The sequence below is a fragment of the Pelmatolapia mariae genome, linkage group LG22 (assembly GCF_036321145.2).
Source record: "Pelmatolapia mariae isolate MD_Pm_ZW linkage group LG22, Pm_UMD_F_2, whole genome shotgun sequence".
Classification (NCBI taxonomy): Eukaryota; Metazoa; Chordata; class Actinopteri; order Cichliformes; family Cichlidae; genus Pelmatolapia; species Pelmatolapia mariae.
The window spans coordinates 1,439,701-1,453,758 of record NC_086245.2 but is presented as its reverse complement, the minus strand read 5'-3'; the positions used below and the strand labels follow the sequence as shown (position 1 = coordinate 1,453,758).

The following is a 14,058-nucleotide window of genomic DNA, read 5'->3' as shown; positions in this document are numbered from 1 at the left end:
AAAGATAAGCCAAGAGTAAAAACAGACCCATGGAATGTACATTATGATGTCTGGGACCATGAAAATCATTGTATGTCCAATAAATCTGCTCTCCCTCTTCTTCACACGTCCAAACCACATGAGCCTTGCTTCTCTAACTTTGTCTCCTAAACTGTGAAGCTGTGCCGTCCCTCTGATGTACTCATTTCTAATCTTGTCCGTCCTGGTCACTCCCAGTGAAAAGCTGAACATCTCCACCTGTGCCATCTTGGCCTCCTGTCTTTCTCTGAGCGCCCTCGTCTCCAAACCATATATCATAGCAGGTCTTCCTTCTGTCACAAATCACCCCTGACACTCGTCTCCACCCACTCCACCCTGCCTGCACTTTCTTCTTCACCTGCTGTGTGTAACCTTACCGTAGGGGCTCAGCACTCATTGCAGAGAAAGAGACAGAGAATACATTTGATCGAAACTGCTCAGTGTTTCACTTTCCTCTCTAACCTCAGTAACCATGGCAACAGAAAGGCATCATTGCCAAATCAGGGAAGAGTTGTAAGGAGACATTTTGTTCATTTCACACAGTCATGTTTAAACAGTTAATTAAAAATATTAGATTAAAGAAGCAGAAATGTCTAAAATTATCAAAATTTGGATACAAATTTAAAAGACAGGACGCTGTGGTGGAGGTGGCAGAGATTTCCATTAGGAGTGTCCAGGATGGATAAGATTATACATGAGTACATCAAAGATTAGAATGATTTCACCTAAGAGAGCTGAGGTGATATGAAGCTTCCAGGCAGGAGGAAAGGAGGAAGATCTCAGAGTTTGTTCATGGATGTAGAAGATGACCACTGTGGTGACCCATAAAGGGAGCAGTGGACATCAGATAAACATGCAGATCATGTCTATGTTGGGTCTGTCGGTCCATGATCAATTGTGGACATTTGGACATCCAACCCTGACCCAACCTGGACGTCAGTGTGATGTTCAACATTTAAACTTTGGACTGGGTCATTGTTGGACGTCATGTGCTCGTCTATGACAGGTGCAGGAAAAATAATAAATAATAAATATAATATTTTTATTTACAAATATCATGATTGTTGTCATCAACATGATACATATGAATACAGATTATTTACAAACAAACACAATTTACTCTCTGTTAGCATGTTGACTTATCCAGTATACATTTTTTTTCTTTTTTCTTTAAGTGGTTTATTTATTTCAATTAATCAGTGTGTTTGTAACCACATTAAAATTGTTATTTAATAAAATATGTTGAAATTTTAAAAAAATGTTGAAATCCATGTTAATATATTTATTCACATGTATAACAAACAGAAGAAATAACAGGACATGTTCTGCTGAAACATCTTTATTGCTGTAAAATCTTGACAACTTGATAAAACAGGCAACAAACCGATTAAGAGTAAAGAGACTGAGATTGAAAAAGACTGCAGACTGAGAGCTGTAGCAAAGTTTGAAAAACAAGAACAACAACAAAAAACAGCATCATGCCCCCAGTGAATCAGGTCAGGACTGGGAACACTGGTCTCTCCTCAGTGTCTCTGAGAATGGAGTCTGGGAGCCCCTCGTGGCCTCACAGGTCACAGAGCCCACCTTCTCCCACTGGTCTGCAGGCAGCATCAGGGTGCTGCTCCAGCTGTAGAGCCTGTCTGTCTGCTGCACCCCGGGGCTCCTGCTCACTTCCCAATCAATGCCGCTGCATCTGCGGCCGTCAACGATCCAGGACAGACTCCAGTCTGAGGGAAAGCCCTTGTTGGCCAGACATGTGAGCGTGGCATTCCCCTGCTCCAGCTCCTTACTGGAAGGGGCGAGCACTGTCAGGGTGGGACGGACATCACCTAGGAGACACCAATCAGCTTAGAGAACGGGTAACAGGTAGTTTCTGTCAGATGTTTTTCTGCTCCAACAGTCACTCACACGTTGTTTCACTTCCCTTTAAGAAACCTCTCAGCACAGAAATAACAGCAGTGAAATATGTCCAAACCACATACAGAAGGAAAATATGTGTAACATTTTACAAAAGAGTGTCAAAGTCAGGAAAATATGACTCACACATGATTTTAAGTGTTATCTGGAAGTACGTTTAAAAACACAATTCACCCAAAAATTTTTCTTCATAAACAGAGATATTTACTGTACAATTAACCTTAATCTGAAATAGGGGAACATGATGCAGAAGAATTTTTATTCAAATAGAATTTAGTTTATCCACATCTTACTATAAAGAATACAGAGAAAAAAATCATTGAAGGAACAGTTTTATCAACAACAAGTAGGTAAAAATTTCAAACACAAATTCACACATAAATTTCTGTCAGCCTCCTTGTGATATCAGGAAAAACATCAAAAATAAATTTTGATGTTTTTCTCTCAGCCAACAGTCAACAACTGAAGCAAATATAAGATATTATTTTCACAGCTTTAAACAGTAAAAACTTACTTCCAAATTCTAGTCTGGTTCCTCCACCAAAAGTCCACCACGACTCTCTGACTGTCAGACTGAACTAAACCTACAAGCTCAAACATTTAAAGCAAATAATTGTCTTGAATAACCTTTTTTTCCAAATTTAAATAATTTTAAATGTTTACTTTTAGAAAACAGACTTTCTCAGCCCACCAAAACCAAAACAAAAAAAAACAAAAAAAAACGCTAATCATAACATGGACATTAGTGAGGATATATATATTTTCTACAAAAAAAGAGAAATAGGACATAGAAGTAACTTTGTTTTTGACTTACTTCCAAATTCCAGTCTGGTTCCTCCACCGAACGTGTACCACAGTGATACAAACTCATTGAGCCGCCGTACAAAAACCTCTGACTGTAGAGAGACACGGCTCTCTGACTCTGAAACAAACAAACAATTTTTTTTGCACACTTTATTAGTCCTGTAGGAAATTAGCTCTGTGCATTTAACTCATTGTGCTTGCGCTGGGCAGAGGGGGAAGGGGAGGTAGTTACACTCGTAGTTACTCATGAAAGTGGCCACTTTCATATATTGTTTTAGTAAGTATCCAAAACATACAAGTTTCATTTATATAATTTTTCAAGGGATCTTATATCCGTTTTCACTCTTGTATGCTTTTCATACAAGTTTCACACAAGACAGATACAAAATCTATAAGATTTATATATATCTTTTCCATATGGGGAAAGAGCCGGTTCTCTAAAAAGAGCCGGAATTCCCATCACCAGCTACGTACTGAGCTATCGCTGCACTTTTGGGTTTTTTTTTGTCGATTTATTCCCTGTGTAATTCTGACAGCTGATGTGAAGCAAAATTACACAACCTTTATTTTATTTTTTCCATATTGTTTACTGATTTCAATCCTATCTATATAAAATGTTAACGTGCAATATTGTGACATTCTGGCTGATCCATCAATCAACCATATGACAAAAGTAAGTAAGTAAAGTTTTATTTATGTTGCACTTTTCAAGACAAGGATCACAAAGTGCTTCATATGAAAGTAACAGAGCATTAAGGAAAATAGTTTACTAAAGTCAAGTCTAAAAACATGACATTTGGTTGTTTCTGAAAAGAGACCACTGCGTCCACTCATCTCAAACTCAAAGGGAGAGAGTTCCAGAGTCTGGGTTCACTGTGGTAAAAGCTCTGTCTCATTTAGTTTTCAGCCTCGTATGATGAACAGTAAGCAGACCTGATCACAAGACCTCAGGGACCTGCTGCAGACGTATGGCTGAAAAAGTTCAATGACGTAAGATGGTGCTCGCCGATCATATTTACAAAAGTGTAAAATGAATTACAATGAAGAAATAAATTAATAAATATGAATAACAAGAGAGAGAACTAGAGATTTGACATGAGAATCCTAAATGTATGCAGAGTCGAGGCTTATCCCAAGAGTCCAGACAGAGGATTTAATTGTGATTAAATGATACAAAGGGCTTTCATTTCACTAGACACACATCTGTCCAGGGAACAGACAAGGAATTCAGTTTTATCTTCATTAACTTGAACCCCAAATCATTCTTTAAAATAATTTTATTCAAAAACATGTGAGCTGATTGATCCAAATCTCTGATAGAGTCGGATGATTTCCATAGAGAGGCACTTTGCATCAGCAGCACCATGCTCCAGTGCTCTGGGAGAGTTTATAGTCCTGAGAGTTGAACGCTGGATGACTGACAGCTGTCCTTCATCACAACAGAAGCCACAGAAATCCTCCTCATCAAAAACATGACTTTGATCTGCGTCCTCATCTGGACTCTCCTCTGCTGCTGCTTCACAGGTAAAGTCCAGAGAATCAAACTCCTCTCCTCTATCAACATCTGTCCCTCTGAAATGAAGCCCACAAAACCATGAAGCTGCTTTATGTTTTTGTCTCTGTATCCTCAGAGTCCAGAGGACAGATCACAGTGACTCAGCCTGGAGCAGTGAGCTCTGCTGTGGGAGGAACTGTGAGCATCATATGTAGGACCAGTCAGGATGTTTATGTAGATGGCAGCTACCACCGTTTAGCCTGGTATCAACAGAGAATCGGTGGGCCTCCTAAACTACTTATTAGTAGTGCTTCTTATAAAAAATCAGAATGTCCAGCTCATCTTACAGGTAGTGGATCAAACTCTGACTTCATTCTGACCATCAGTGGAGTCCAGGCTGAAGATGCAGCAGTTTATTACTGTCAGAGTTATCATGTTATCAACAGTAAAGATGTGTTCACACAGTGAAAAACCGTCGTACAAAAACCTCCCTCAGTCAGACTGAACAGAAACTGAACTGACTGCTGCAGCTGGAAGATACTGTAGAGACTGATACAGTTCACTGAGGACACACACACACACGTTTGCTTCCAATCTAAAAATAGTTTCTTTTTCTCTTTTCCCTAAAGATTAAGTAAAAATCAGTCAACATGTTCAACAAGTCGAATAGTTATAGAGAAAATTCATTGTGACCTTTGACCTCCATTCCATACTAGAACCACCATAATATCATCTATGATTTGTTAAATTTTAACAGTTATCAGTAAAATAAGACCTTTATGTTAAAATATATGAAAATAAAATCAATAAATATCATACAGCTCAACATAAAAAATAAAGTTTAATTTAAATAATCTAAACATAAATTTGAGGCTCAAAAACAGAAGTCATGAGGTGCTTTCATGATTAAATCATATGTGTCCATAACTACATATACATAACATCCAAATCATATGCAGTGACATATTTGTCACATATATACAACCCTTACTCTGAGATTCAAAGCTCGTCCTGCACTTTAGACTTTCAGATGAAACAATCTCACCATGAGATACAGCCAGTACCTGTTGAGGAGCTGTCAGTGACAACACATGAGCTTCCTCCACAGATGGAGGCGTCCATTTATTATTGACATGTATGAGGAGCTACTTAGGAGTGTGGTGGAGCTCTCTCACCCCCTGTCTCTGAGACTCTCGTCATCTTTTTGGTTTTTTCAGGTTCATCAGGAGAAATCATCCTGACTCATGATTTTAACAAGAGCTGTTTCTGTGCTGTGATTGGTCCTAAAGCCTGGTTGTTAGTTATCATAAAGACTGTCAGCTGAAAGTTTTTCATTCAGTTGTTTGTTTGTAAAAGTTTTTTCAAAAATTTCCTGAGCAATGAAAGATTAGAAATAAGTCTGTAATTATTAATAATCACTGGATCTAAATTATTGTTCTTGAGTTCTTGAGAAGGTTTTGAGATAAACAGGGTAAATGTCAGTCTGCAGAGATGTTGATAATATTTACTCAGGGCTCTAGAGTGCTACCAAATTTTCCAGTGGTGCGACTAAAAAAAAATCTTGGGTTGCACCCGTGCGACCAACTGTTCGAGTAACAAAAAAGTCTCTGCAACTCTGAAAGTCTCTGTGTGGTCAACAACAGACACACATTATGCCCCTATCGTGGCCTAAACCAATCAGAGATAGTCAGGGGCGGGACCTATCTGATTGGCCGTGGTCCAGTTGAAAGTGCAGGTGGATAGAGAGAGGTGAGTAGCTTGAATAAAGCGTTATCGATTCATTAAATCCTGAATCGACTTTTAAATATAAATGTATTTTGCCAGAAACCCCAGAATCTCAGGTTAAAGCTCACAAAACTATTTCAACAACCACCAAACAGCAAATGAGAGCAGGTACACGGACTCCACACAAAGACGTAAACACAGAGCGGACCCGACTCATCAGAATCAGCTTTCTCTTTCTCGGCTTTAACACCCGACGGCCCGTAGACGGACACGCCATTGGGGCTGAAAGCCGACAGCTCACTGATTCTGATGCGTCGGGTCCATGTTATCTTTACGTCTTTTTTGCGCTAGATTCTGAGCTGCAGGTTTTGTCTCTCTCCAACCAAAATTCACTGAACCAGCAGCAAGAAGCAGCAAACTACGCTTCACATTTGATAAATATCGTCATGAATTCCCTCTTACTTTGCTGTTTTGCTTCCACCAAGATAAAAATCACACTTCATGCACAGCTCTCTTTCTCTCTCTGTACTTCAAGAACAGTTTCCCATCTCAAATTTCTGTTTTCGGCATTATTCATTCGCTTATTACCCACCAGTCTACCATTGTTTACAGCGCTATCGGCCGCTGTCTTTTTTTTTTTTTTTTTACTTAAATGTCCTCAGACAAGAAAGCCTAATTTCTGTTGTTCAATACTGAAGAAATGTAAACTTTTTAAAATTATGCAAAACTGCAGAATATTGCAGAATATTTTTAAGGTTATCTGCTATAAAAAGTCAGGCCAGAAAAATCTCCTTCATGTTCTGTGTTTTATCCTCAGTTACTTTGACACAAAGGCATCTGCTGTGATGTTCACAATTCTGATGAAGTCTCACATGTATCAGTACTGATAAATGATCAGAATTATAATATTTCTGACTGTCTGAGGTAAAATTGAATTGAATCGAAATCAGTGATGATACCCAGCCCTAGTGATAGCCTGAAAAGAAACTATTGATTCTATTGAAAAGAACTATTGATAACTTTTTTGATAAGTTAAGGCCTGATCTGTCTGAAATTCATAGCCAGTGCTCTGAAACAGAGCCATCAATCTTTGAACATGAAAAAGCACAGTGTATCCAGAAAACACATTATATGTCGTCATAAATGCACTGCCCAAGTGTCCTCTCGCCCCACTGCCTTTCAGAGGCAGGTAGCAGCAAACAGGTCGTCAGAGGAGGCCGATGTGATGATTAAGTTTAACACTGTCTAAAATATTGCCAAAGAGTGCCAGAGGACTTTAAGCACAAGCACAAGATTGTTAGTTATCATTTACAAATGAATATTGTCTGTATGGACTGCAATTTACCCCCCAAAAAAGTGCACATGTAAAACCGCAGTGTTAAGCAATGTGGTTGAAAAATTTGGGTGCCACTAACTTTTGTGCTGGTGCAACCGTGGCAAAAGGTTTAGAGCCCTGTTACTACATGATTTATAAAACAATGAAATGCAGATTTGAACAATTTGATGAGGATGGGGTCAAGTAAAGAGGTGCAAGTCTTTAACTGATAAATAACTTTTTCCAGTTGTGTAGAAATGTGTTTAGAGATGTGTTGATCTGTGGATGCATTCCTACTGAAACCTAAGGATGTTTATCAGAACAGCAGCTAAGTTAAAACCCTTGAACACGGTTAACTGAAGAAATAAAAAGAAATAAAAGAAGCAGATGTGGTAACATTTACAGCAGAAGTTTGGCTTTAAAATGATTAGAAGTCTTAATTATAAATAAGTGAAGAAATGAGTGGAAACAAACACAGAGAAGCTACTCATTACTGTAAAATGTTCTTCATTTAGATTTGACCTTTTATTGACAAAGTGACACAACTGAAAAATAATTCGGAAAGAGTCTTTGACACATTAAAAACATGAGTTTGTTTAAGTATTTTTGAATGACCAGTTTTTGGTAAACAAAGAAATTTTTCATTTGTCCAATTATCAGCTGATATGGTGAAAATTCTGAAACTAATAACAGGATGATGAACTTTTTTCTTGTCTACAACAAAAGTTATTTCTATTTCGGTTAAACAGAAATGGAGATAAAACAAATAATATTGATGTTGCAGAGCTAATCTGAATTAGCCCTGTCAAAGAGGGCAAACATTTATCCTGAAACTATTTAAAATAAAACATAAAGTTCTGTCATTCAAGCATTCTAACAAGAAATTAAAAATCTGATATTTAATAGCAAACACAGTTTAATTAACTTACTTCCAACATTCAGTCTGGTTCCTCCACCAAAAGTCCACCACAGTGATACAAACTCATTGAGCCGCCGTACAAAAACCTCTGACTGTAGAGAGACACGGCTCTCTGACTCTGAAACAAACAAACTCAACAAAATAATTCACTGTTTGTATCATTTTGTCAGCTGATGTGAAAACTGAAAATATTACATTGCATCACATTTAATTAATAAATCATCTGATTGAAATTTATAACTATTGACTTTGATGTCCTGGGACTTTTTCTGATATCAAAATCTCAGAATAACACAGTGGATCCAATTTCCACAATTTTAAATGTTGATAAAAATGCATCAGTATTTATTAAGAGTTTGTTTATTCGCTACATTTTTAGAGACTATATTCATAAATATAGAAAAATAAGCAATCCAGGCTGCACGATTTCCCCTCTAGCATTTAACATGGCAATGGAGTTGGTCATGTGGGCACACGGTGGGTAGTGGGAGGTGAAAGACTCAAGAGTGGTCTTCGTCTTCCTCCCATTACAGCAGGGGTGTCAAACTCAATTGCACAGGGGGCCAAACCTCAACGCACACTTTAGGTCGCGGGCCAAACAAGATAAACATTTATTGAAAACACTAAAACAATGTTTTTTAAACATAAATATGAATAAAAACAGACAGGAATATAATTCCAGAATAAATAAACTTAAAAAAAATAAACTTTAACTTTAAATATTTTGCTTGACAGGGATTCACGTCAGTGTGTGGGACTGTAGCCTCAGGCTTATGTTGTACTCTTTTTAGTAACGACCCTGACACTGACCATCCTGTCTGATTGGCCAACAAGTCAAACAACCCAGTGTGTCACAGTTTCTGTGTGTCTGACTTCATCTTTGCACTGAAACAGACAATAACAGACATCTTTGTATTTGTTATACAGTCTCTCAGCTGGACTAAATAATGAAAATCACCATATCTTCATGATGAACTGACAGGGGATTTCTTTAAATCACGCTGCCGTTCTTCAGCTGAGACGTCTGAGTTAGAAAACACACAAACACTGCAGTTCCATTTTTACTCGCGAGGGCAGCCATGGACGCACGACCTGCGAACCGCGACTGTCTGCGACCTTTATTTATACAAGATTGTCTGTATGTGTGTGTGTGTTGTGTGTGTGTGTGTATGTGTGTGTGTTACATAGATAACATCACTTCAGTAGCGGGACTTCCCCTTTTCTACATCTGTATGTTCTCGTAAAAGCGCTGAGCTTGGTTTTCTTCTACATCTAAAAGTTCAGAACAACAGGATGCAATTAGTATCTGCAGAAGTTTAGCACACAGGTTTCTAGGCAAAAGGTCGTGTATAAATATGCTTAACTGATAAATATAAAGAATACATTTCATGTAACTGATCAAAACATAATTATCTTCTGACATCCGGCCCTGTTTATCAGAGAAATGAAATGTACAATTTATCAGTGAGTAACTACTTGTTTTTCACATTTTCAGTTACTACATCATTAGTTACATTTCATCTTCATGAAACCAATAGGAAAGGAAACCTTATGATCTACAATGATTCCAGTACATTTGCATATGCTGTGAATGATAAACTTATCATCTGTGAGATTGCAACTTTTAAACAAGGAATAACTCAAATAAAGAAAACAAAATAAAATCAGGAAAAGTCCAACGACGATCAACAGTCTCTATAGCATCTGAAGCCATGTTTAAAGAATGTACATTACATCTGGTACGTAGGTGCAGCATGTGGTGTTGAATAAGACACACAATCCTCCTCTCTCCAGGATCATGTGCAGTGCTACACAATGTTGCATTACAGCAATTCTGAGAGCGTCTATTTCTTGATGTTGTCCCTCGTTGACCTTGCAGGATGCTTTGAGAAACAAGCCGAATCTATAGTCCAGTATCTCACTTCTGAGAGCATGTTTTCCAACTCCTGCCCACAGGAAGAGTGAGTTGAGTACCTTTTTTCCCAGGTTGAGTCATGTGGTCTGACTGTTGAAGTTGAGCGTTTCTTCCTGGATCAGGATGACGATGTTGTTGTTGTGCACTTTACAAAAGTCACTCTGAAGGTGGTCGGAGATCAGAATTAGTGCACCTGTCCCAGGGTGTTTCCCATATATGGTTGTGTTAATGTGCTCGGCATGTGCGAGCAGACGTAACTCTGTGGTTTTGTTAAACACATATCTGTATCAGGCATTTTTCATCCATAGATGGATGTGATCTTGTGTCATGTCCATTAGGTATAAGTTGTCATACGTCCATCTTCTCTTTCTTTCTCGTGGCTCGGCTGCTGTTGGCATCAGCTGGGGTCCTGTAAGGGTGAGCCTTGTAGTCAAGGTAACCACCAGGGTTCCCCTTCACACCTACACCTGGCTGCCTAAAGTTGATCGGATAGAGAGCGGAGTGCGGGCTTACCCCACGGGGGCCCAAGAATCGCACTTACCACCCTCACCCCCGAAACAACCAGGCATAGGCGCTTCCTCCTCGGTGTCTGGGCTTCCCGGGACCTCAACCTTTTTGCAGTGGCTCTGATGTATCCCAGATGGTCTCTCTGCAATTTTACAGGCTATGGGTGTTGTCAATAGCACTTGGTTTCAACCTGCAAGAGACTGGAGAAGAGTCTTACGGCAGTTTATTGTTCAAAACAATATCCTTATTTTCTAGTAGTTTTGCCATCCATTCTGCCAGAGCTGTCTCTCCGACAGATTTTTCTAAGGGTCACTTTTTGCGACTGAGATTGCATCTGCTTTTTACACTAGATAAATCTCTGGCCATTTTGTGAATAAATCTATAATCACTAGAGTATAAAAGTGTGTATTAAGGACCTGGACTATCCGCCCTGAGGACACATGGGTCACCCCATGTGTCACTAATGCTGCTGTTCTGTGCAGGGACATAGGGATTTAGGAAGTATTGGTCTTCCTTCACAAGTCATTAAATCATCTTTTAGTTGTGCTCCACACTTCTAACCATTTCTTCTGTTCTATGGTTGGTGCTGCTTTCTGTCCATCCTTAAGAACATCAAGTGGTATTTGCATAGAGGATGCAGACATTAATATGTCTACAGTTCGTTGTGCGGCCAATTTAGCACATATGACTGCTTTGAGTTCTGCACTCTGAGCGGAGTATGAGGATGTTAGTGGTTTCACTTTTTATGACTATTTTTAGACGCTGAGCCGGGTTGTGGTGTGCTGTAAATGTCAGCACGTGGCTTTGTCTCCTCATCTAATTTTCGCATACAGCAGCATGGATGACCTTCTTCGGGTGAGGCCAAAAGTGTGCTCGGGTTCAAATGACCACACTTCTGGATTCTAATGTGAGATTGTGACAACAAGATTCCAACATACGACAGTTGTCTTGCACGTGTGAGGCAGGACAAATTGGCTTGGAGTAAAACTGAAGCTACTGCTGTCAAAACTGCTTTCATGTAAGTAGAAAGGGTTACCATAGTCAGGCAATGCTAAAACTATATTTGTCCATAATGCTAGTTTCAAGTTACTGTATGCTTCTTTTTCTCCGTTGTAGATGCAACACTCCATCTATATTTAAAGCATGACCTAAAGCATTTTAGGTCATTTCTATTTTTTTCCAACGAATTCACACATCTCACACATCTTACATATTTCAAACTTTTAAGTTAGAAAAGAAAACTAGGCATTGTCTACAGCTCATAGCTCACAGCTCTAAAACTAGGTATTAGTAAGTCATATGCCTAATCATTATGTGTCACTGTGATCCACAAGTATGATCACAAAGTTATTTTTCAAACCAACAAAACAAACAAACAAAAACAAAAACAAATTGCCGATGTCATTAAGGCTTTACACACGAGTCAGGACGCAAAAAGAAAAAAGTTGCTGCCAGTAACAAAGCAGAAATGTGAGGAAAAAAACTGAGCTCACAGACATGCATCTTCTAGTCTAAAAAACAAATAAAAATAAAAAATGTGTAACTTGCTCAACAGCTTGGTAGTGTCCACATGTTTAACTCAGCTTCTCAAACCTGTAGCTTTAGCTGTTGTATACAGGGTTTGGCTTATTAGTTGTTAGTACAGGATTGCTCTTCATCACAACAAAGTCTCATCCAGGATGACAGGTTTACAAACAGGTCAAGTGTCTCTATGCACTTGATTAGATTAGGTGTTTTCCTTATTTTCTTCATCTCATATATCATTGTACTGAGTTTGAGCAAACCTTAAGCTTGAATCAGACTACTTTTAACAATTATCCACCCCACATCATAACTGACTGAGGTGCCTCTTATTATTTAATATTAATATTATTAATGTTATTTTTTTTATAACAGCAATAGTACATTACAATATTTATTAGTATATTAGAATATACTACTATACTACTATACTACTAATATACACAAATTATTTTTTTATAATTTATTATGTGTCCATCCAGGGCTTGGGGGTGATCTGCAGTTTCACCCCCTCCCAAGCTGGAGACATCTACCTTCTCACACTCTGTCCTTGGCTGAACAATGACGCAGCCTTAATATACCTTATGCATCTCTCTATTTTATTTTAAAATGTTTTCGTGTGAATTATCTACTTTCATTCATTCTATTCATTCTGGGCATGGTTATTTAACCAATTTTGTTTCATTTGGTAATGCCAATTCACAGGTTGCTATGCTCCCTATTATTAGTTTGAATATAGTAGAGATAAGCTCTAATTTGATTTAAACTTTTGTTTATTCCACTTTATTCCTAAGAGTATTTATATATATATATTCAGTTGGGTCTGTATCCAACCCTTTTTAAACTTCTACTTTGATTTCCAATCTTTAATTTAACCAGGGATTATTATGTACTTCCTAGTCTGAACTGCTTCTTTGTTTCTTACAGTCACGTACAAAATGTCCCTCTTTTCCACATCTCCAGTATGCAGTTTTAAAGCTATTTTTTGGTGTGTGTATAGGCCTACCTCTACCTCTTGCTGTTCCACTAAGCATTCCTCTGTCTTTCTCTTGGATTAGGCCTGATCTGGTTTGTTGTTTTTCTAAACATTTCTCATCAGGTGTAAATTTTGCTTGTTTATTCTCCATTCTCGTCTAGCTGCTTCTTCTTTCCAGGCCTGGAATTATTGTGATTCTTGCGAGAGTTTTCCTTTCTTTTTTAAGTTTTTTGTTTCTGCTATTTCTTGCAAAAGAGCTTCTTTCAACTGTGTAAGTGTTGAGGGGCTGCATTTCCCTTCCCAACTGGGACTTTTTTTTTTTTTTTTTTTTTTTCTGGAATTTCTCCATCTACAAGCACTAATTTGTCCGGCGCCTGGACATTTCTTTTCTAGCCACTGCTCGTCAGCAGTGAGTTTTCTTGGGCTGATTCCCCATTGGTACAACACAACTGCAGAGCTTTCTCTGGTATGAGACTCAGGAGTGGTTGCTGACACGCCCTTCTACTCCGGGACTACTTCCGCGGAACGGTGTCAGTTTTACGGGACGGAGCCCAACCTACTTTTCCTTTGTCACCAGTACTTCAGCGTCTTACAGCAAATAAAATAACAATAACAACTGGAGGCAACTCAGCAGCGTATTGTGCTGTAAAATTAGTTTACCTCCAACAGACAGAAAAATGACATACACAAAACACATATATTCACTCTTGTTTCTTTACGCGCGCGGGTCCTTGCGGCGGACCAGGCCAGTTTTAACTTTTGTGCACCCGTGCAGTGGGTCAGCCTAATGCGCTATTAATCCTTGCGGCGGATAAGACCTATGCGCTTCTCTTTTGTGCACCCGTGCAGTGGGTCAGCCTAATGCGCTATTAATCCTTGCGGCGGATAAGACCTATGCGCTTCTCTTTTGTGCACCCGTGCAGTGGGTCAGCCTAATGCGCTATTA

The 14,058-nt window shown here is 38.7% G+C and overlaps 1 gene segment (V, D, J or C); it reads right to left on the bottom strand.

Annotated features, from left to right (window-relative positions):
* Positions 1–1,347: 1,347 nt before the first annotated feature.
* On the bottom strand, positions 1,348–5,356 carry LOC134619849 (Ig kappa-b4 chain C region-like). The segment is given in 3 exon segments: positions 1,348–1,847; positions 2,750–2,898; positions 5,280–5,356. Coding segments are annotated over 3 exon segments (558 nt in total).
* Between the last annotated feature and the right edge of the window lie 8,702 nt (positions 5,357–14,058).